This window comes from Pelodiscus sinensis, chromosome 5 (assembly GCF_052426305.1).
Source record: "Pelodiscus sinensis isolate ZL-2025 chromosome 5, ASM5242630v1, whole genome shotgun sequence".
NCBI classification, from domain to species: Eukaryota; Metazoa; Chordata; order Testudines; family Trionychidae; genus Pelodiscus; species Pelodiscus sinensis.
The window spans coordinates 103,614,427-103,637,150 of NC_143056.1; the positions used below are offsets into that span (position 1 = coordinate 103,614,427).

The 22,724-nt window shown below is 43.9% G+C and overlaps 2 protein-coding genes across 6 annotated transcripts in view; one reads left to right on the forward strand and one right to left on the reverse strand.

The window, feature by feature from the left end:
• DKK3 (dickkopf Wnt signaling pathway inhibitor 3) overlaps nt 1-14,657 on the forward strand; it is a 61,184-nt gene extending 46,527 nt beyond the window's left edge. Inside the window, exons 4-7 of the mRNA XM_075927903.2 lie at nt 4,731-4,823; nt 7,906-8,050; nt 11,399-11,555; nt 13,863-14,657. Coding sequence (XP_075784018.2) covers nt 4,731-4,823; nt 7,906-8,050; nt 11,399-11,555; nt 13,863-14,118 — 651 coding nt within the window. The 3' untranslated portion in view covers nt 14,119-14,657. The remainder of the gene's footprint in view (nt 1-4,730; nt 4,824-7,905; nt 8,051-11,398; nt 11,556-13,862) is intronic.
• Nucleotides 14,658-17,825: 3,168 nt separating this feature from the next.
• The window catches only part of USP47 (ubiquitin specific peptidase 47), a 170,042-nt gene continuing 165,143 nt past the window's right edge, over nt 17,826-22,724 (reverse strand). For all 5 annotated transcript variants that reach the window (XM_075927892.2, XM_075927891.2, XM_075927890.2 and 2 more), the window contains one exon: nt 17,826-19,313. In XM_075927892.2, coding sequence (XP_075784007.2) covers nt 19,139-19,313 — 175 coding nt within the window. In that variant the 3' untranslated portion in view covers nt 17,826-19,138. The remainder of the gene's footprint in view (nt 19,314-22,724) is intronic.

The following is a 22,724-nucleotide window of genomic DNA, read 5'->3' on the forward strand; positions in this document are numbered from 1 at the left end:
ATAAATGTGCAGTAGAATGTAGGAATGAAAACTGCATCTGTCAGCCATCAGTCTCTGGGAGAATGTAGGGGTCTTCGTATGACTCTGGGCTTTGGCACTCACTGGTCAATCATGACTGAGATTCTGCTAGCAGGGTTAAGTACCAAACGATGTAGGACAGATTATTTTGTGGGGGAGTTATGCTATTTTTTACTCTTCAGTTGTCAAAATTGCTGCCGGCCTGGACGAAGCTAGTTTTGTAATATGAGATTTGCTATTTGACTTAAAAGATAACTTTGTCAGTTGTAATTTAGACAAGACACTTCTCACAACGGACAAACACTCCTGGAAAATATGAGTATATGCACGTGCCCCATGTATTACAGCACTGCCCCTCCCTCTGACAAAGCTGACCTGGAGATTCTGAAATCTAGAGTTGTCAGAATTTTCCCTTGATGGTGGCGTGGATTTCTGACCGTGTTTTTCCTCTTTCCAGACTGAATGAGCAAATAATCATCCTTCTCTGCTAGTTCTTTTGAATTTGTGTGGTAAAGAGGTACAGTCAGATGCAGTAAAGCAGTGGTCCCCAAACTTTTGAGGCTGCCGTGCGCCCGGGGGCAGGGCCATGCGTGCGCCATGCACCCGGGGGCTTGGCCGCGCATGCGCCGTGCGCCCGGGGCCGGCACTGCGCATGCGCCACATGCCTGAGGCAGGGGCCGCTCATTCGCTGTGTGCCCGGGGCCCAGGGTTCAAGAATGGCTTGGGCCGGCCCTGGTCACTTGGCGGGCACACATAAATGCCCCGGTGGGCGCCATGGCGCCCACGGGCACCGCGTTGGGGACCACTACAGTAAAGGATATAGGCATATGGCTAACCTTAAGCATGTGACTGATCCTGCTTACTTCAGTGGGAAAGTTTGTGGGTACATGTAATGGTTGAATTGGGGCAGCCTATTACAAGAAAAGCAGCTGGATGATTGAGTCTGACATTTTCCAGACACTGTCATTTTTTGTATGAAATATGTGTCCCAGTTTAGGAATTAAGCTTGAGTCCTCCTGAAAGTTTTACTGGTCCAGAACTAATTATTTGTATTAAACCTAGCTATTAATGTAATGAAGTCAAACATTCTGATGTCATGGAAAGCCAAATAATTTATTATATGCATTTTTAAAGCATTTAGGGTGGTGCATTACTTTATACAGACCAATATAACTTCAGATAGTATGAATTGGTGCGTGTCTGACAATGATGAAGCTTTGCTCATATACACCAGCTGAAAATATGGCTCTAAGTACTTGTCATATATATGGTGTAGCCATTTTACATTACACTGTGTTAAAAAGAATGATTATAAAGCGTATCGGCACATCATTGTGTAATTTTGCAGTTCTAATTAGTTTTGGAGTGAAAACTACAGAACTTGTTAGTTCACAAGAATACCATGATCCCAAAGAAAGGAAAGCAAGCAGACCTGTTATTAACAGGGAATAAAACTGCCATTCTTTCCTGTGATACAAGCTATAGTTATGCACTACTAAGAGTTTCAATAATTAGTCCTAAAGTCTCAGAGGAGTGGCTGTGTTAGCCTGTAACTTTAAAAAACAATGAGTCGCCCTGTGGCACCTTAGACTAACAATTATAAATATGTAGGAACATGAGCTTTCGTGGGCAGAACCCTCAGATGAGCAGAGAGGAGTAAATGACGTATTGTACTTTGGCAGTGTAGAAATGCTTTTCTGATAGAAACACTAACATAAGGCAGGATCGGGATGTTAGCGCATAGACATTTTAGTGATTAACCAGTAAGCCCAGGATTATCGGTTAATCCAAATGACTACACGTAACACCCTACCCCTTGTTTCCTCTGTATCAAAAGCAGCAATGGGGGGGGGGGGGGAGATGTGGAAGCTGGTGCTCAGGAGGAGCTGGCTTAAAAGCTAGCTCCCCACAAGCACTGGATCCTGCAGAGCTGCCTGCCCTCTCCTCTCCCCTGTACTGTTGCCTCTCTACAGGCAGTCCCCGGGTTACAATAGGGACTATAGGTTTGTTCTTAAGTTGAATTTGTACGTAACTCGGAACTGGCGTCCAGATTCAGCCGCTGCTGCTGAAACTGACCAGGGGCTGACTACAGGAAGCCCGAGGCAGAGTTGCTCTGCCCCCAGCTTCCTGGAATCAGCCACTGATCAGTTTCAACAGCAGCTGAATCTGGAGCCTGGGACAGAACAGCTGGGGCGCTGCTGGGTAGGTCCCCCCAGGACCAACCCGGCAACACCCCAGCTGCTCTACCCCAGGCATCCACAACAAAAGCCTGGTCTGCTGGGGGAGGGGGGAGGCGCGCACTAGCTGCGCTCTTCCCCCCCTCCCCCAGCAGACCAGGGAGACCCGAAGCAAAGCCGCAGAGGCGGCGGGGTCCCGCGCCTCCAAGGCTTTGCTCCGGGTGTCTCTGGTCTGCTTGGGGTGTCCCTGGTCTGCTGGGAGGGGTCCCCAGCAGACCAGGGACACCCCGAGCAAAGCCGCAGAGGCGGCGGGGTCCTGCGCTTCCAAGGCTTTGCTCTGGAGGAAGCGAGCAGCTTTTCTCGCCCCGGAGGACACGGTGGCGGGACCACTGCGTGTCTGGGCGGTCCCGCCTCCCGCGAGTTCCGGGGAGAGAAAAGCCCCGTTCGAAAGTGCGGATCCAACATAAGTCGGATCCGCGTAACTCGGGGACTGCCTGTATATCAGAGGTAGCAGTGCAGGGGAAGCGCAGGTGGGAACATGGAGGTAGCAAGGGAGAGGGGAGGTGGGAACTGGTGCCCCCTCCTCCCTGTGCTGTTCCCTCTGCATCAGAGGCAGCAGCGTGGAGTGGCAGAGGATCCCAGGGAGCTGGGAGTGCACTAGCTGCCAGCCCCACCCCAAGGACCATTTCAGTAACAGTATAGCCATTACAAATTGTTGTGGCTACATGATTACTGAAAACAAGAACTCTCACATTCCTAATGTGGGAGAGCTTGGTTGAGGTCACAGCTGTGTGATAGCACAAGCATGGTTGCGCCTGGTTCTGCACAAAGGGAGGGAGAAGGTGAGCAGAGCCATCTCTCCCCGGTCAAGCCCCACCCTTGCTTGCCTGCAGAGGCCAGGTACAGTTACATTGAGTATTTGAAACCCATGGTGGTAACTTACCAAGCAGGGCCATGGGGAGGCAGCACTGAGTCGGCGGCTGGCCTGGAGCTGAGTGCTGCATTCTTGTACTGGCTAGTGAGCCGCTGCTGCAGCACTTTCTGCTCCCTGCTGTGCTCAGATTTTGCCCCAGGGCTGCTGCTGGGGTGTGGCCTCCCTGCCATGTGTGTCTACCTCCCTTCCAAAACACAGCCGGACCTCGAATCCCTTCCCTCAGCTGAGGAAAATGCCTCCAGGCTCCCAGTGCACAAGGCCAGGAGCTGAAGCCTGGGGAGTGCCAGCCAATCACACAGTCCTGAGCAGTCGTCGTTTTCACCTGGAAGGCCCAGAAGAGCAGAACAAGAAGTGAATTGGTATTACTAGGTTCAGGGATACTAACCCTCCTACAAGGAGCTGGGTTCCCTCAACATACTTTGAGGGAGAAGAGCTAGTTAAGGCCATGTCTACACAGCAGCATTATAATAAAGAGCATCTCTGCACCTACAAGCCATTATTTTGAAATAATGTTGAGCTGGAGGACTTCTTACTCTGACTCCTGTAACCCTCCTTTCACGAGGAGTAAAGGAAGTCGGAGGAAGAGTGTTCTTCCTTCAACTTCCTGCTGTGTAGACAGCGCCTACGCAATTGATGTAGCTGAAGTTGCCTAGCTTAATTTCACTTTTGCCCTGCTGTGTGGACGTGTCCTGAGCAGGGGTGGCCCGTGAGCCTAGGCGAGCAAGGCAGCTGCATAGGGCACTGCTGGCCCGGGCACCCGATGATGACGTCATGGCCATTGATGGCTGTGCAGGCAGGGGTGCCACTTGCACCGCCCCGCGTAGGGCACCAGCTGCTGCAGCCGGCCTCGGGCCGCTTCTGGTCCTGAGTGTTTCTGGAAGCTTCTCTTGCATAGTTTTCAACAGTGTGTCAGTATCACAGGGTAATCCAGTGTTCTCCTACTGCAGCATGCTTGCCATCTGGAACAGGCCATAGTTTCTAGTTAGGCAATGCAAATTTGTGTCTTGGTACTTGCATAAGAAAGATGGAAGCATTTCTAGGTTTTCTATGACCTTCTAGTATAGGACTGGGCAAGATATGGAATGGGGGCCAGATCCAGCCCACCTAACACTTCGATCCGGTCCACTGGCTGTATCTGACTGCTTTCTATTGATATCCTGCTGCCTGTGCCACTGAATTTCCAGGCAGTGGCTCACGCAGCAGGATCCTATTTAAATGGTTCACGGCACTCAGTTGCAGCACTACCCCTGCAGGGTTTGAAGCTGTTAGCCCCCTTAAATAGCCATAGCAACCAGCTGCCAGGCACTATGATAGCAGTGGGGCTGTGAGCCCTTCTTGGTGTTTTTACTTCAAAGCCTTTGGGCCCGGCCAACTCTGGGGGAAGATTAGTCCCCAGTTCCATCCCTTCCTCCCCAAGCCCTCCCCCTTCTGTGGGGAGGGTGCAGCTGGACCATGACCATGTGCCAAAATTCATTAAGTGGTCCCTCTGAGAAAATTTTCGCCCACCCCTGTGCTAGTATTTCACTAGGAGGTGCTGATGTATGTAAAACAGCAGTAGCAAGTCTGTTATTTAATCGGTGGTTTTCAATTCCTTTCTCTAGGAGTGCATCATTGATGAGGATTGTGAGAGAGGGAAATATTGCCAGTTCTCCAGTTTTGAGTACCGGTGTCAGCTCTGTAAAACCCAACGTTCCGTAAGTACCAAATTCTTATGTGGCCTTCAAAACCCGTCTCTCCACAAAATGGACCATAGTTAATGGCAGGAGATCAAAATTGGTATATAACTAGAAAGGTGGCTTGAGAACCCCACTGTGCAGCAGAAGCCAGGGGTGGAGCGACCTGAGAGCATAAGGACAGTAGCCAGAGCCTGGGGAGTGCTAACCAATCACACCAGCCCTGAGCAGTTGTCCCAATTCGCTGTACCCTATTGGTCAAGTTCTGTTGGGGGCTACATCAGCAAACACTAGAGTATCTCTATACATAATGCTTGTTCTTACTCTGCATATTCTTGTTTGTTATAGGGATTCTGTTTACTGATGTGTTAGGATCCAATCCAATTCTCAACCCAATCCAGCTGCAGCTAGAATTAAATTGGGCATTTACAGAAAAGAATTATTGTGATTCTATGCTGCCTAACATAAAATAAGTTGCACAATTTGTATAACTTCTTCCCGCACAGGTCATTAAGTATTTGAATCTGGGAACTTCAGAGCAAACCTCTGCCATTTAAGCTAAAGGATTAACTCCCTCAGCTGGTAGCACTGGTAGATTATCTTCCAGTGGTGACAACTCTCTTAGTCCTGCTAAGAGTAGAACAGCATATTTTTATTAATGGTTTTTATCTCCATATCCAAATGTATTTTTCATTCATATTTCTTTGGTAGCCTGGAGTGTAACAAAGTATGTGTTCAAGAGCTGTTCAGGAGATTTTACGTGCATATGAATTGTATATGAAAACTGGGTCCCAGACATACCTCAGATCCAAATATTCTCACATTACAAGGCAAGTTACACATGCTCACACTACAAGATGGCTTGAGTTCCAGCTCTGTGAGGGGAGCCAGTTTACAAATTACCCTTGTTTAATAATGAGCAGGTGTGCAGGCCATGATTCCAGTCCATCCTCCCAAGTCTCACCACTGTCCTGCTCACAAGAGTAAGTTGTCATGAGTGATCTGGAGAAAGCAGTAAACAGTGAAGTGGCAAAATTTGCAAGTGATACAAAACTTCTCAAGATAGTTAAGTACCAAGGAGACTGTGAAGAGCATCAAAGGGATCTTACAAAACTTCGGGACTAGGCAACAAGATGGCGGATGAAATTCAATTTTGATAAAGGCAAAGTAAAACACTTTGGAAAACATAATTCCAACTACAGTCATTAAATGATCTAAATTAGCTGTTAACACTCGAGAGATCACTTGGAGTCAATTGTAATTAGTTCTCTGAAAACATTCATTTAATATGCAACAGCAATAAAAAAATTAATAACATGTTGGGAATCCTTAAGAAAAGCATAGCTAAGTTAGAAAAGATCATATTGCCTCTATATAAATTCAGGGTACCCCCACACCTTGAATATTATGTGCAGAGGTGTAGTTGCCCAGCTCAAAAAAGATATGGGAATTGGAAAAGATCCAGAAAAGGGCAACAAATGATTATAAGGGTATGGAACAGCTGCCATAGGAGGGGAGATTAATAAGAGTGGGACTTTTCAGCCTGCTCAAGACACTGCTATGGGGGAATATGATGGAGATCTATAAAATCATGATTGGTGTGCAGAAAATAAATAAGGAAAGGTTATTTATGCCTTCTGATAACAGAAGACCTAAGGGTCACCAAATGAAATTAATAGGCAGCAGGTTTACAACTAGGGATGTTAAATATTGGCTAATTGAATAGTCGAGTAACCTCATGAATTCTTATCAGTTACTCAACTATTCTATAGTTCCCAGGGCCGGGGCTCGAAGTCAGTGCACTGTAGCCCCACTCCCAAGGAGCCCCCTGCCACTCTGTGCTGCTGCCTCCATGTCAGAGGCAGGTGCATGGGGTACCAGGCGGGAGCTGGTCTGTGAGGGGAGTCAGTTTAAAAACCAGCTCCCCATGCGGACCGGCTGCCTGTCGCTCCATGCTGCTGTCTCTGATACGGGGTGAGAGGGGGCATGAGCTGAGCTCCTGGAACTGAGGCAGGCTGCCTGCCAGCTTAGCTCCTAAAGGCAGAGCCACAGCAGGGGTAGGTCCCAGACCTGTTGCAAGCCAGGACTGAGCTAGGTTGCTGGCCCAGCCTGCTAATAAATTTATTGGCAGGGAAAGAGAAATGCATATCGTCTATAATATTAACTTATAAGCTTTTGCTTATCACTTAATCAACTACACTGTTCCATCCCTATTTAACAAACAAACAAAAAGTAGTATTTTTTTCACACTACACAGTCAACTTGTGGGACTCCAGAGGATGTTGTAACAGGGCTCAGAAAAGAACTAGATACATTAATGGAAGATAGATCTATCAATGACTTATTAGCCAGGATGGGCAGGGATTGTAGCCTTAGCCTCAGTTTACCTGAAGCTGGGAATGCGTGACAGGATGTCTCTCTTGTTGTATTCTTTCTGTCTGGGGTACATGGCACTGGCCACAGTCCGCAGATAGGATACTTAGCTAAATGGACCTTTTGTCTGACCCAGTGTGGCTGTTCTTATGAGGGAAACCCCTCTGTCTGGGGAGGCGTCCATGATTATTGGGGAGGACTCTACACAAAGAGAGACCCCGCCATTGTCACTACTCTGTACCCTGATATTACCAGGAATCTGTGAGATGACTGATCTAATTATCAGAAAGAAACTAGAATGCTACAGGGTGTATATAGGGTTCTCTCTCCAGATATGGACCCCTGGTACATTTGCAGAACTGTTGACCTGGGAACCATCTTTCTCCAGAGACATTGCCTCTCTTCCCTCATTTGAGTGGGAGGTGGCCTTTTCTTTTTTTAAGCCTTGTGATTACAAAGTAGATGCAGCACTACTTTAAAGTGATTCAGATCTCATTAGGATTAATTTCCCCTTTGCAGTCAAGGTTTAGCACATGGGTAGCCCTGTTTTCATCAGTGGATTAGTCACATGCTTAAAGTTGAAAACACATAGAGAGAGCTGCTTGCAGGATCAGGGCCCTACATTTTTGCTTATCCTCTCAGTGGCTGCAGTGTGCTTCTATGCTGAGTTCAATGTTGGTGCTAAATTGATAAATTTTATGCAGTGATTTTCCCCCCTCATTCTTCTAAGCCTTGCTCACGTGATGTTGAATGCTGTGGAGATCAGCTTTGTGTCTGGGGTGAATGTGTGGAAGCTGTATCAAAAGGCGAAAATGGCACTATTTGTGAAAATCAACTTGACTGTAATCCAGGAACATGCTGTGCTTTTCAGAAAGGTAAACTGGTTTTGCTTTTTGATTCTATTCATTGTATAGTGCAAGAGGATCTTTGATTCAGCTGAAGTAGCAGAACCTCTGTGAAAATGTGCTGTGTTTTACTGTGGAGTCTGTTATGATAAAGCCTTTATAATAGAGTTAGAGTTGGGGAGCAAGAAGGTGCTTCCTACAGGAGTGCACTACAGTGAAAGTGCATTCTGGATTGGAACGGTGTGAACAAATAGTAGAGCGCAATTGTATAGCATGTTTGTAATGGGCAGCTACAGTTATTTAAAGACAGTACAACAGCCATGCTCACTTCAGCTATTTTTTCACCTCGACGATGGCCTCACTTTTGGTACCATAGGAGATTCACTTCACTTTTGGTACCATAGGAGAAACCTGCTGTTTTTTGCTCTGTAGAGAGGTAAATATTAGGTAGTCTCACTTTGCTCTGTCAAACTATTCTAGGTTTTGTGTAAGGTAGAAATCCTTGTGTTCAGTTTAAACTTCTTTCTCATTTTCAGTGGAGAAGTACAGCATCTCAGATGGGTCCCAGAATGAGGTGATGTGGCCACATGTCTTGTCTGGACCAACCATAGCCCGTTGTCCCAGGTTTCCAAGAAAAACAAGTCTATTCACAGCTCATGGTTCTGAGTATTGGGCTATTACGTTCATTGAGCATTGCTAATAGCCCTTGCTTAGCATGACTACATTAGTAACATAGATTTATATTTAATATTTATAACTTAAAATACAGGGATGATACCTACATACCAATAGGATAATCATTCAGTAGATTCCAAGCTTTCCAATGATCTCCCATGAATTATTTTGCATAAAGAATATTCCAGTTGTCATTCATATTAATAAGCATATTTTCATAAAGCCTATGGTGTGTCCCATGGCAGAGGCAACTCTAGACTGCTCCAGTGCCAGGCATAATTGCCCAAATATAGATTTACCAGTGTCCAATCTTGTTTCAAAGATACAACAGTGCCTGCAAACCATAACATGGGCTTGTCCAAGACTTCAAGGCTGTATGGAAGCCCATATGTTTGATACTCTTTAGACTACACTGTCTTCAGCCTTTACAAATGAGAGTCAGTACCGTGGAGGGTTCTCTGCGCTCCCTCGGTTGGTGGAAAGGTCTGTGAAATGTGTGTCCTGCAGTATCCACCCACAAGAACTGTCACTAGTGACTACTTCCTGATGAGTGCGCACTGCTAAGAGCTCAGCTTCGTACTCAAGGAAGATGGAGTCTGAGGTGTTTGTTTCTGAGGCAACCATTTCCGACCCCGTCAGGGGCCATGTGATTAGAATAGTGCAGGAAAACAGAACGGCAGTATGTTAGTCGACAAGAAAGTGCAAGATCCAGGCTTTATGCACCATAATTATAAAACTATGGCTCTATCGCAGTGCATACAGATCTCGGTGCTTTATCTACCAGGGCTGCAGAACACAGGGGAAGACCACAGTTTAGCACTGACCACAAGTAGGAGCTTAACAGTGAGTGAGACTCATTTCTTGGGACCAGATAGATCTCTCTCTCACTCCATCCCTTGACTCTGCATAGTGCCTTATACTCATCATTTGGCATAGTGCCATATACTCATCACCAAAAGTCCCAGGCAAACTGAAACAAAAAAATTTGTCACTGTCCTTAGAGCACCATCTTGATCGAGGCAGGTGTGGTTCCCACAGCCGATCCACTGAGACTGAATAAGTTCTCCCAGAAATCAGGATCAAACACTCATCTGAATCTATCAGCACTTCGTATTAAGGCTACTAGATGGCTCTCAGGTATAGAACAAGATTATGCCACCAAAGTACAAACCCACCACAGCCTGAGGAAGATACTGAGGAAAACTCCCATTTTGAACCTATGGCAAATAGGGATGTAAAATCCCATTTAATTGGTTAACTGGTTAAACATGTTTAACTAGTTAACCAATTAAAGGGGGTCCAGGTGGCGGAGGAGGAGGAGGGGAGTCACTCCAGTCTCACTGGTCTGGTGCAGCTGTCCTGCCCACAGAGGCCTCCTGTGGGGCTGGAGCAGCTCCCTGCCTGTGGCAAGCAGGAAGCTGCTCCAGCCCCCACCAATTAACTGGTGAACATCACCCACTTGAGGTGATACATTGATTTTAAACCAAAAAATCCCAGTAGGTTTCAACAGTTACTTCTCTCTGTGCTGCTTCCTCTGTAGAATGGTTTGTGTTTACCCATTTTTAGAAATCACTTTACTCCTCAGGCAAAGGGCTTTACAGAAATGCATGGTTGTCAGTTTATTGCCAAATTGTTCTGGCCTTTTGGTGAAGAGGATGGATATTGGCATAGCCTGACAATGATCCAAAGCACAGCATACGTGATTTGAAGTCTTACTCCATCTAGTGGAAAGGCAGGTGAAAGTCACACCTGTCTAATGGCCAGGAGCAGTCCTGTAGCACATTTGGTCATGTCTACACTAGAAACTCTTTCAAAGGTCCTACATTTGACTTAAGAACTCCTAATTTAACAGATTTGAACTCGTGTCTCCTCACTAGGGAGACGCATTGCAATTAGGCAGGCTTCGTTAATATGGATGCACCCCCTTGGACTTGTATCCACTTGTGTATTATATCAACTTAGTAAGGGAAGGTGCTATGAAGGAGCTATGCCTGCTGTGGTTCTGCAGGTTAAATGTAGCAGGAGCCAGGTGCGCTGGCAGCCCGGTTCTTACTACATTTAAACTGCAGAGCTGCAGTGGGGGTAGTGCCTGGACTTGGTGTGAGCTGGGCTTGATCAGTAACGGCTCAGACTGGGTCAAGCAGCCCCTGTCCGTCGGAGGTCCCAGGCACTGCAGAGACTGTTGCTGGGGGGGAACTTGGTTTTTAGATGCCCTCCTGCTGCCTCAGAGAGAGGGAGCAGGAGTGGGGAAATGCAAGTAGTCAGCTAATTGACTATGCTTTTACCTCCATAGCATTCACACTAATGTTTTCAAAATTACTATTTCAGAATTAGCGTTACTCACAAAAAGCAGGAATACTGAATTTGAATTCCCTGACCTGGTATTTTGAATAATGAGCTTGCTAGTGTGGAAGCTCCACTTACAAATTCGAACGTGTAAGAGGTTATTTCAAAGTAAGGTCCTAGTGTAGACCAGGACTTAGAGACTAACAAATTTGAGGGTACAAAGCTCATGATCCAATACATTTCTTAGTCTTTTAAGGTGCCACAGGATGCCTCATTTTTAAAGTGACAAAGTAAAACAGCTACCCCTGAGACCTCTCTAATGGGTGAGGGATTGAAAAAGCTCACTGAATATTTCCTGTGCAGAACTGAATAACTACACCATGACTCAAAATCCTTTCATCATTGTTTTGCATGCAGACCTTCTGTTTCCTGTGTGTACTCCATTGCCTGAAGCAAGAGAACCGTGCCTTGATCCTTCAAACAAACTCCTGAATCTGATCACATGGGAGCTGGAACCAGGTGGCGTGCTTGAGCACTGCCCATGTGCAAGTGGCTTGATATGCCAGACTCATAGGTAAGGCATTGGGAGGATCAAAAGGTCATACCCCCACGTCCCATTTAAACCCTTTTGAATGTGTGTGTGAAACTCTACAAGCCTGCACTGTGTAGTTCCTCGGGGCAAGCTGCTTAGTGCTGCAAAGGCTGTGAAAAGCTTAACTGCTTTCTTCAACCCTAACTGGAAAAAATCCTCACTAGTATAAGAACGTCTAAAACTGCTTTGCATTGTCTTAACACGCTGCTATTTCTGCCTGTCAGGAAGTGGCTACAGGTCTTTGGGTAGCCATTATAAAAGCAACAGTAGATTGTCATTGCAAGTGATGTTTGATAGGGTTGAATGATATTATTTTTTGTCCAGTGTCACTTCAGTTATTTGATCTGATTGTGATTGACACTGAGAAATACTGAAGGGGAGGAAGCAATCTAATCTGTCAGTTGTCTGCTGCCTCATGCACTGGAAATATCCACAATGTATTTGTTTGTATTCTGGTAGCTAGCTATAAAATACACATAGTTCACTAAAAGACATGCCACTATATTTCCCTTTTTTCCTGACTAGCCCTCTAGTCAGTGGAGAACAGGTGCCTTGTTCTGAAGACTCTCACATAATTTTGTGCAGACTTCCCCAGTAATATTTCTAGTCTCTCATCCTTCATGGAAAGGACAAATAGGAGTCTACAATCTTTGCTGTGAATTAACAGTTAAAAATGCACCTTTAACCTCTCTGCTCTTAGGTCAAATTTTTGTATTTTGAAATAATCAGCCATATTTAAATAAAAGCAGGTTGGGTGTCACAAAGGGAGATCATTAGCTTTAGCTTTCCTAAACAGTTCAGGGAAAAACACAGGTAAGTGGAATTACTTCAATCACAGAGTGAAGTTATATAAGTTTCTCATTACACTATGAAACAAAATACAGGTTAGACCTCCCTGGTCTGGCACCCTTGGGACCCGAGTGGTTCCAAACAAGGGAGTTTGCTGGACCAGGGGAGGGTAATCCCAGCCCCTCTGCTGACTGACTGTGAGCTCTCCTGCGGTCCATCAGCAGACACTGCTGCCACTAGGCTCTCTAGTCCAGCAACATCTGTGGTCGGTCCAAGTCAGACTCCCAGACCAGAGCGGTTCAACCTGTGGTTCAATTTCCATAGGCTGTAAGGAATTAATTTAATATTTTCACGTTGTCATCTCTGCCCAGCCCCTCTCCACATCAAGTTTTTCTAGCACAGCAACATTTTCCCTCTCCCCAGCAATGCAATTCATTTGTGGGATTTCATGTGAAGGCAGAGTTCATGGGATGTCTTCTGCTACAGCACGTAGTTCATCATTTCATTTCAACACTAACATTTGTTACATCAGTTTAATTCTGTTGATCTCAGCAAGACACTATTAAATGCCTATCACACCTGCCATCTGTTCTTTGGCAATTAAATAAAAGGATACCGCTCCATGGCAAGAAGCCAACACTGAACAAAGTAGGACTTAGATGTATTGAACAACTCTGCTATAGGCACTTAATGTTTAGAATGACTTTGCCACTGACAGAAGTCCAACTTGCCTGATTTTTTTCAGAGACTAAGGGCTACACAGTGGGACAGATCTCATTTTAAGAGACTGATATGAACTAAGTTCAGCCTCCACCACGAAATTATATTAAATGTAATATACTGGCTATTCAGAATATTGTCAGCAGGCAAACATTCTACATATTTGAAGGAAATAGATGTGGCCAATTTACACGGAGTCATTTTTCAAGTTACCCATATAGTTGAAGTGAGAGACAGACTAAGATAGATAATACAGAACTATTAAATAGGCAGACGTGTTCTTTAGGTCCTAATATGGCCTGAGACACATGAACTCCTCCCAAAATTGTATTTTTTTTTTTTTGTGTGGCCAATCTTCAGTAAGCATGAACATAGGCAAAATCCCCAGATCCAGTACAAAGGGTACCCTTCCTGCTACATGTAGCTCACTGGACTTCCTATTCAGAACAACAATAAAAATCTTTAACCTGAGGGCTGAGATCAATAAAGCTAATCACAACTTCTCAAATGTCAATTTTGGCAAATTTCTTCCTCTCAAAGGATTACTCATTCCAGGGGCTTTTCCCCCCAACATTTTACAGCACATCTCAAACTCAGCTTTCATGAGCTGTGCATTACTTGCTATAATCAGATGTCTTACCAATTCAAGTGAATGGTTTTGGAAGTTTTGTTCTTCCCTTTTACATGGCAAGGGTGCATGCGTGAAGTTAGTTTTTCACTTCAACAAAACAGAAATGACTAGTCTCAACACTAACAGCAGGATGCTTGCTTTTTCAACAGACTCAGCCCTGTGTCTGTATGTGAAGCATCCTTTAATGATACCAGAAGTAATGAAAAGGAAGACCCTCTGCTAATGGATGAAATGCCATTTCTTGGTTTGATACCCAGAGATGTGCTTGGTGATTATGAAGACATCAGCATCATTCAGGCACTGCGGAAAGAATTAGAAAACCTGGAAAGAAATATTTCTGAACAGACATATTTAAATGAGCCAGACTTAGCTCATGATCTGCTCTTTGGAGAGGATTTAAATTAAATACAGGGTAGATTGGTCACTGACACTATACAATTTAAGTTTCTAGACACATCTAGTATTTTGCTTGTATAAATCCTAAAGACACATACTCTGCTGGATAGAAGTGCAATAAATAATATTTTAAAGTTGTTTCTTCCTATTCTCTTTCCCCAAACCTTCAGACTTAAATCCATTCATAAGGTTGGACTAAAGTAAGTCAGAAAGGGTATGTGTGGGCCAATTATCAGTTTTCCTTGGACTAGTTATTCTGTCCAGGGTTCCAAAATACTTAGTACTGTAGCTTGTTATGAAGAAGAAATGGGTGTGTCAAAGGTTCATACATAATCTCATTTAAATTATTGATGACACTAAAGTGAAAATTTTAAGCATTGCCTTGTCTGTACATATATTTTGGAAGGGTTGTTAATGTTCTAGGGTAAGGAAATTCCTGCTTGGTTTAGGTTGATTATTTTGGGGGCACTGGTCTTCAGCCATGTATGTTTCTTTTTAAAATATATAATCATAGTGAAGCTGCAATAAATATGGTTTCTGTTCAGTTATTTAAAGCTTTTAAGAGGCTGGGAAGGCATGGATTCCTCTCTCCAAACCTCCTCCCCCCATTTTTTTCATAGGCTTGGAATTTTGAACAAAGTATAATAAAGAATACATCCTTTTAACAGCTTACATAAAAAACCAGAATTTAGGCAAATGCACATAGGGACACATACAGTGCAGCTGATACTTGCATCTTGCACTCTCTACCACTCTTCTTTTAATCGTGATGTCACAAAGCTATTAAGTATGTGCCAGACTTTCTGTACCAGAGGATAATCCCAGTCCAGAAATGTAAGATTTTTTTCCCTTTCCTGATTGGTCTGCCTTTAGTTCATAAACTGGCTGCCTTGGATGTGATTGCTTATTATAAAAAGCTCTGACCCACCACCCACCTGTAAAAAGTTCTTGAAAGGTCCACTCAAAGTATTACCCTTGCTTACTATCATGGCAATATTGCTACAATATTCTGTGTTCATGCATAGTACTTGGCATAAGGCTATTTTACAAGACCCTGGGGACCTTAGGTGGGAGTAGGTCATATACTTCAGCAATTTTGTGTAACATTAATGCTAAGACAATTTGAGATGAGACTATGAAACAGACCTTCGTGCTACTAACAGCATATGTCAAGAGTCAGCAGGGAATGTTCTGGTTTGAGATAAAGCCATTACTGTGAGCGGAACCTCTTTCATATAAAGACTCGTTAGCATCTCTACAGTTTTGACAACTACAGTTTACCAGAGCCATGCTGTGATGCAATAATCTGAAATGCATCAATCCTTACTGACAGCTAGCATACACCTGCTTCTTGACATTTTGGGAATGGTGGGGGATCATCTTCCCTGAGGACAGTCTGACTGAGAACAAGAGGCAGGGGTAATGTTTGCTACAGTGCAGATTAAGCTTTCACCTGCAGTAGCAGTTAACTGAGAGCAATATATGACCTCAGTCCTAATGAGGACAGTAGGTAATAATGGCCATTTTGAAGGGCAACATTTCACTTATGAAGAGCAGAAAAGAATTTAAAATACATTTCGAACCTCTCTAGTTCGGCACCCTCAGGACCTGACTGGTGCTGAACCAGAGAATTTGCCAGACCATGGTAGGTAAATATTGTCTAGCAGCATTACCTTACTGGACTCTTAGAAGACATTTAATGATAAAAGACACAATAATAGCGTCGGAGAGCCAGGACAGGTGGCTGTAAACAAACTTTATGGGACCACAGGAAACTTGCTACCACTATGATAAGTGGACATCAAGCTAACTAAAATCAGGCCAGACCAGGGATGTTGCCAGAACAGAGTGAAGTAGACTAAACCGTATCAATCAGTATTAATTTTAAAGCTGGGGGGGGGGAGGGGAAAGGGGGACCATGCCCAGAATCTTGTATTAAGTGATGACCCAACTGGATAAAGGAGGTAAACTAGTGGCAGATGATGTGGGGAAAGCTGAAGTACTCAATGCTTTCTTTGCCTCTGTCTTCATGGATAAAGGTCAGCTCCCAGACTAATGCGCTAAGTGACACAAGATGGGATGAAGATGGACAGCCCTTGGTGGGTAAAGAACAGGTTAGGAACTCTTTAGAAAAGCTAAATGTACATAAATCCATGGATCCAGAGTTAATGTATCTGAGGGTACTGAGGGAGTTGGCAAATGTCATTGAGGAGCCTTTGGCCATTATCTTTGAAAAGTCATGGAGATTGGGAGAGCTCCTGGGATGACTGGAAAAAGGCAAATGTAGTGCCCATCTTTAAAAAAGGGAAGGAGGACAATCCAGGGAACTATAGGCTGGTCAGTCTTACCTCTGTTCCTGGAAAAATCATGGAAGGGATCCTTAAGGAATCCATTTTGAAGCACTTGGAAGAGGGGAAAGTGATCAGGAATAGTCAACTTGGATTCATAAAGGGCAAGTGGTGGCAATCTGATTAGCTTCTATGATGAGGTAACTGGCTCTGTAGACATGGGGAAGTCAGTGGATGTGATATACCTTGACTTGAGCAAGGCTTTTGATAGTCTCCCACAATATTCTTGCCAGCAAGTTAAGGGAATGTGGATTAGATAAATGGAGAGTAAGATGGATAGAAAGCTGGCTAGAAGGTCGAGCCCAGCAGGCAATGATCAATGGCTTGATGTCAGGATGGTGGTCAGTTTCTCTGATGAGGCCACATCTGGAGTATCATGTCCAGTTCTGGGTCCCCCCCACTACAAAAAGGACATGGATGTATTGGAGAGGGTCCAGCGGAGGGCAACCAAAATGATTAGGGGGCTGGAGCATATGACCTACAAGGAGAGACTGAGGGAGTTGGATCTGTTTAGTCTGCAGAAGAGAAGAGTGAGGAGGGATTTGATAGCAGCCTTCAACTTCCTGAAGGGAGGTTCCAAAGAGGATGGAGAAAGTCTGTTCTCAGTAGTGACAGATGGCAGAACAAAGAAAATGGTCTCAAGTTGTGGCAGGAGAGGTCCAGGTTGGATATTAGGAAAAACTATGTCACTAGGAGAGTGGTGAAGTACTGGAAAGGGTTACCTAGGGAAGTAGTGGAGTCTCCATCCCTAGCGATCAAATCTTGGCTTGACAAAGCCCTGGCTGGGTTGATTTTGCTATGATTGGTCTTGCCTAGGGCAAGGAGCTGAACTTGATGACTTTCTAAGGTCTCTTCCAACTCTATGGTTCTATGACAATGGGGAGGGGAGAGACTTTAGGGAACCTGTATTGTTTCTTACAAGTGAGTGAGATGGTAGAAGTTCTTAAAATGTGCCTTTTTACTTTCCTCTGAAGAATCTTCCGAGCATAAAGGTGCTCTAAAGAAGTTGTACTCAATTCCCCCTTCCCTCAGAACAACTAAAATCTATTGTTTAGCCTACTTCTCTCTCACCTACTTTTCCCTTTGACCCAAGTGTGTTTAGTATAAAGGTCATGATCAAGAATTAAAAACATATACCAATTTACTTTATTGGAACAACTTGTATCCCAGTCTCCCACCCTAGGTAATCTATTATGAACGTATTAGCATATAGACCAGAATACTCCCTGATTCTCTGGATTTGAAGATTCAGATATGAAGTGACTGCCTTTAAAAAAAAGTGAATATATACAGTTACATGAAGAAATTCTATAATTTCTTTCCAGGTTAAAAAAAATCTACAGAAGTTTAATGATTAAAATAATGCAACAGAATGAACAAATGTTTTATTGGCATGTTCACTGTTGTTAACAGCATTAGGCATGAAAAAAGTTTACCAAAACCTTTTATTGATTGTTATAAATTAGATATTTCCAATTTTCTACATAGTTTTTGTTCTCAATTGATCTTTATGTAGATAAGCAAAAGCCTGCTGTTTTTAGGCTTTGCAATGAAATCATGTTGACTGCTTCAGTCTGCACCACAACCTGAACTACCAGCAAGTTTATACTATGAGGTGTGAGAGGTTGCCCAAATATTTAAACTACAAATAACTATGAATCAACTCCAGGAAAAATTAAAGTGACTTGCAATGGAAAAAATTAAAGAAGATGCAAACTTGTAATAAAGTGTTCAAAAACAAAAGTACAAAAATAAGTAACAGGAAAAAAAACCAAAACAAAAACAAAAAACACACCACCAACCTTCCTCCCCCATTAACAAAGGGAAATGCAACCCGAGTAAGTACCCAGCATTGCCAAACATAAAATACAAATTTAAATAGGCAGCTATACTTTCAAATGTACACAACAAATATTGATATGTGAAAAGAAATACAATGGTAAATAGCTGAACTATATTTCTGCCAACTGGATAGGGAAGATTTTATTTACACATTGAATGCAATAAAGTAAAGTTGCTCTTCTGCTTCCATGAGCTATTTAAAAAGTTACCTTACAATATTTGAGCAAAATGAGCCAAGACCTCCTGGTAACTTTCCAAAAGTACCTGTTTTAGACTATGTTTTAAAGGAAGAATAGTCCAAAGATTCTTGTAAAACTTCACACAACTTTTACAGCTGGCTTGAAAATTCCATTAAATCTTTACCCCCATTTTTCCTGCTTTCCAAAAGCTAATGTGTTCCATTTATTTCCCAACCTTCAATGAGGTAATGTGTGTATCACTGAAACAAACAAAAAAGAATTCATTCATGGCCTTTGCACAGCTTTTATTATTAAGCTATGAGTATCCTGTTTGATGCTAGTTTTACTAGCTACTCTGTGCACACTGTCCTCGATCATTTCCCTCACCCACCCCATTTTTTTCCACTCAATGTTTTCTATTTGCACATCCCTTTTGCTTTACAGTACATTTGACTATAGTGCACAACATGATTCAAAGTCAAACAGTGGCCCAACGGGGCACTGAGCCTCTGATTGGTAAATTGCAGCCCAATCAGTGCTGGGTGTCATTGCTTTACACCTAATGAGCATCCTGCCATAATGGCACTACACAGTAGTAGTGAACTTTTTTTTTAATTATTTAAAACAAAAAAATTCCCAAGGAAAATGCTATAATAAATTTCAGTCTTGAGCCATCTCTTTATTTGGGGCACCATCCAAATAAATTTTTAGTGCTTTTTCTTTACGAGGGGAGTAGGTTATGCGGTGTCCAGTTTTCTGGAGTCTGCTGCTTTCCTTTTTCATTAATTCATTTCTCTGTTCATCAGTCAATTCAATTAATTCTTCAGTTTTATCCCTAAAAAATAATAAAATGGTAATTTAAAAAAATCAGCTGTATTAAAATTATGAAGTCCCACAAGGGAAGAGTCTCATTAGATCAAAAGAGCTTGCTAGACTTTTCATACCATATACCATAAGCTACCACAAAAATGCAAGTTTTCTTTCTCTCCAAGCTCTTTAACCTTTGTTCATTTTAAGTCTCCTTTGTGCAAAGTCTAGCATGTTTTCAGAGACACTTAGAATTAAAAATAATAGACCCAATAATATAAGGAAACCAAAGAACAAGAGGCTAGATTTTTCCAAAATGTTGCCATATTGGCTATAAAAAGAAATAGAGGTAATACATTGAGAAGAGGTGAAAATATAATTTACCAAGAGATACCTGGGCTTTCTAGTCAAGGAGTGGTTCTCTACAGCTAATAAAAGGAGACAAATTCATGTGCCACTTCAGTAGCATGGAAAAACAGTGCTCAGAGTCTTGGCATTCATAGAAAGTTGAAACAGGAAGGCTAGTGTAGACATGCCTAAGTCAGCCTATGCTAGGTTGCTTCACAGCCACCGATAGCTGATGTTCACACTATCCTCATCCTGTTGGTGATGTGCATCCTCACCAGCAGCACCTCCACTCACTGATGAGGGGCAGTGAGGGAGGCTAATAGCCCAGGCTCTGAGCATCTCTCTGGTGGGACCCCAGCTGTCTCCTGGGCTTCTCAACCTCTCACTCCCAGTAAAGAGCAAGGGGAAGCCATCTAGGACTTCTTGCCTCCAGTGGAGAAATCCACACGAAGTCCAGCTTTTGTGCTGTAGAGATGCCCTAACAACCCCAACATAAACCCTTTGCCTCTCATGGAGTAGGACTTGCTATGCTGGTGTAGTAGGGCAGGACTGGCAGGAGCAAGGCTGTAGTGTAAACACTGAGAGGTGTTTACAGTAACTGCCTTATGTTAACCTAATGCTGTAGTGCAGACCAAGACCGATACTTAGCCAACTTTCCTGGTTAGTTTCCAAGCTCTTCTTCATCAAGCTCTGCACTGCCTCATCACTCTTCATTAGATCCACTCCACCTCTCCCTGGCAACACAGCTTCTTGTATTTAGTTGCCACCCTATTCTCTAGCCAGTCAGCACAGCATCAGCTTTTGACAATATGCAAGCCAGCAAGCTGCTCCACAGTGAGGTTGCATCCACGATGCCCCCAGAACTTGAAATAAGCTATGCAATTTGAGCTATGCAAATTGTGTAGCTTATTTCGAGTTTGTTTCAAAATAGCTTATTTCGCAATTTGGCGCTATCTACACGGCACTTTTCAAAATAAATTGCTATTCTGAAACATCCCTCACTCCTTGTGGAATGAGGTTTACAGGGACACTGGAATAGTGAGCACATTATATTTCGAAATAACAGGCGCGCTCAAAAGAGGTGGAATAGCTATTTAGCGCTGCAATGTAGACGGAGCCTGACATGCAAACCCTTATTTTCTCTTATTTCAGGCTCTTCCTCAAGTGCACAATACAACCCAACTTCCCTCCTCTATTATCCCCTGAGCTCAAATTTATGAAAAAAATCCTACTCAAAATCGAATTTATTCAGCATAACATTTTACCTTCAAAGCTATACAATTAGGAACCTATTTACTGTTTCATATAATGGCACAGCCTTCATATTATCCCTTAATTCAAACACTTTGTTCACATAATTTCAGACTAAACTGAAGATGTTAGAAGGTAACAATTACATTCTAAGATAACCGAACAAGGCCAAAAAAACCCTCAGATTATTTTAGTGCTGGTCTCCTGGACAGGAATGTTTCATCTTTTCGGCTTTCAAAATACAGAAAACAATTTCATAGAAAACAATTCATTTATAATCTATGGATGTACTGTGCACATAAAACAATCAACATAGGCCAGACAGATAGCAAAGGCCTTGAATGCAGTTAGCTCAATATTTTTCAAACTACTACTACAGGGGAAAAAAAAAAGATTTTACTTACTACATGCTTCCTTAGAATGGCTTTCCAATTTCACATGTTTATCATAGTGTCACCATATTAACTAAGATCAATTCAACACCACTGCAAAACTCTCTCTCTATATATAAAAACACCTTTTCCTGTGGGACATCACCACAGCACTCTATCCCCAGGAGCCCTGACCATGTAATTGCTCTGTGAAATTGGAGGGAAGGGAGGGGAGAGGTGGCTCCACACACCCCCTAGAGCAGAGTCTCCTTGCCTCTGGGCACCGCTTGCAGCCTGCCCAGCCCATACACCAGCCATGCAGCTTTGCTCTGAGGCATGGGCTCAGGCATGCTCTCCCAGCCCTGCCACAAGTGGAGTGGGTGTTGCAGACAGCTGCTTCTGAGGAAAAAGGCTGGGCTTAGGGGCGGGCTGCAGTGGCCAGGGCTGTGCTGCCCAGCCTGGTGGTGCTCCTAGGTGGGAGGGGCACGCAGCTCGATGAATTCGTGGGAAGGGGACAGGGTGTGTGTAGGGAGGGAGGAAGGGGAATAGAGTGTATGTGGGGATGGGTGGTACAGTAAGGGGAGATGGTAAGGGGGATTTATGAATAGAGGCAGGAGGATGGGCAGTGTAGGGGTGGGGAGAGGCTGGGGGTGTAGGCATGAAGGAAAGAGGGGAGGGATAGACAGTGTGGGGTGGGGTGGGGACGGGATTAGAGAGGATGGTGAGTGTAGGACTGGAGGCAGAGGGATCAAATTGATGTACAGGTTGTGGGGAGGTGCGGGGGAAGAGCCGAAGCTGGCCTGACCTTGGCCCTGCCCAATGGGTGGGGGGGATGGGGGAGCGACAGGGCTGCCTACTCTGGGAGGGGGGGGGTTGGTGAGCATAGCGAGGAGGGTTCCTTAAAACAGGAAGATCTCTTATTTCCACAGCTGCTTAGGGATGTGAGCGACTAAATGCTCATCGGATAGTCAATAGGCTGCTGCTACACTTCAAAGGCGAAAGCACTGTGGGAAACACAGGGCCAGTGGGGGACTCAAGCCATCGCCCTCTGCCCCATGGCGTACCCAGCTGACCCCAGGCTCCATGCGGTGCTACCACAGCTGGCTGCCACTTTGGTAATGCCGAGTGCAGTCTAGGCCAGCTGGGGACAGTGCCCTTATCGACTAATTGTATAGTCGATGGAAATTGCATCAACTATTTGATTAGCCAAATAATCACAATTTTACATTCCTACAACTACTTAATATAAAATATGCAAATCTACCATATATTTAAGAGTGTGTGTGCATCTGTCTGCCTATCCATATGTCTAAGAACAACTTGTTCAAGAACTTCTAAACACTAAGAACTAGGACCACCATACCTGGTATGCAGTTTACTCATATAATGGAAAGCAAGGCCAGGGTTTGTTTGTGCCAGGACAATGGGATGCAATGTGATGGAATATGACTGTTTTGCATCCAACTGAA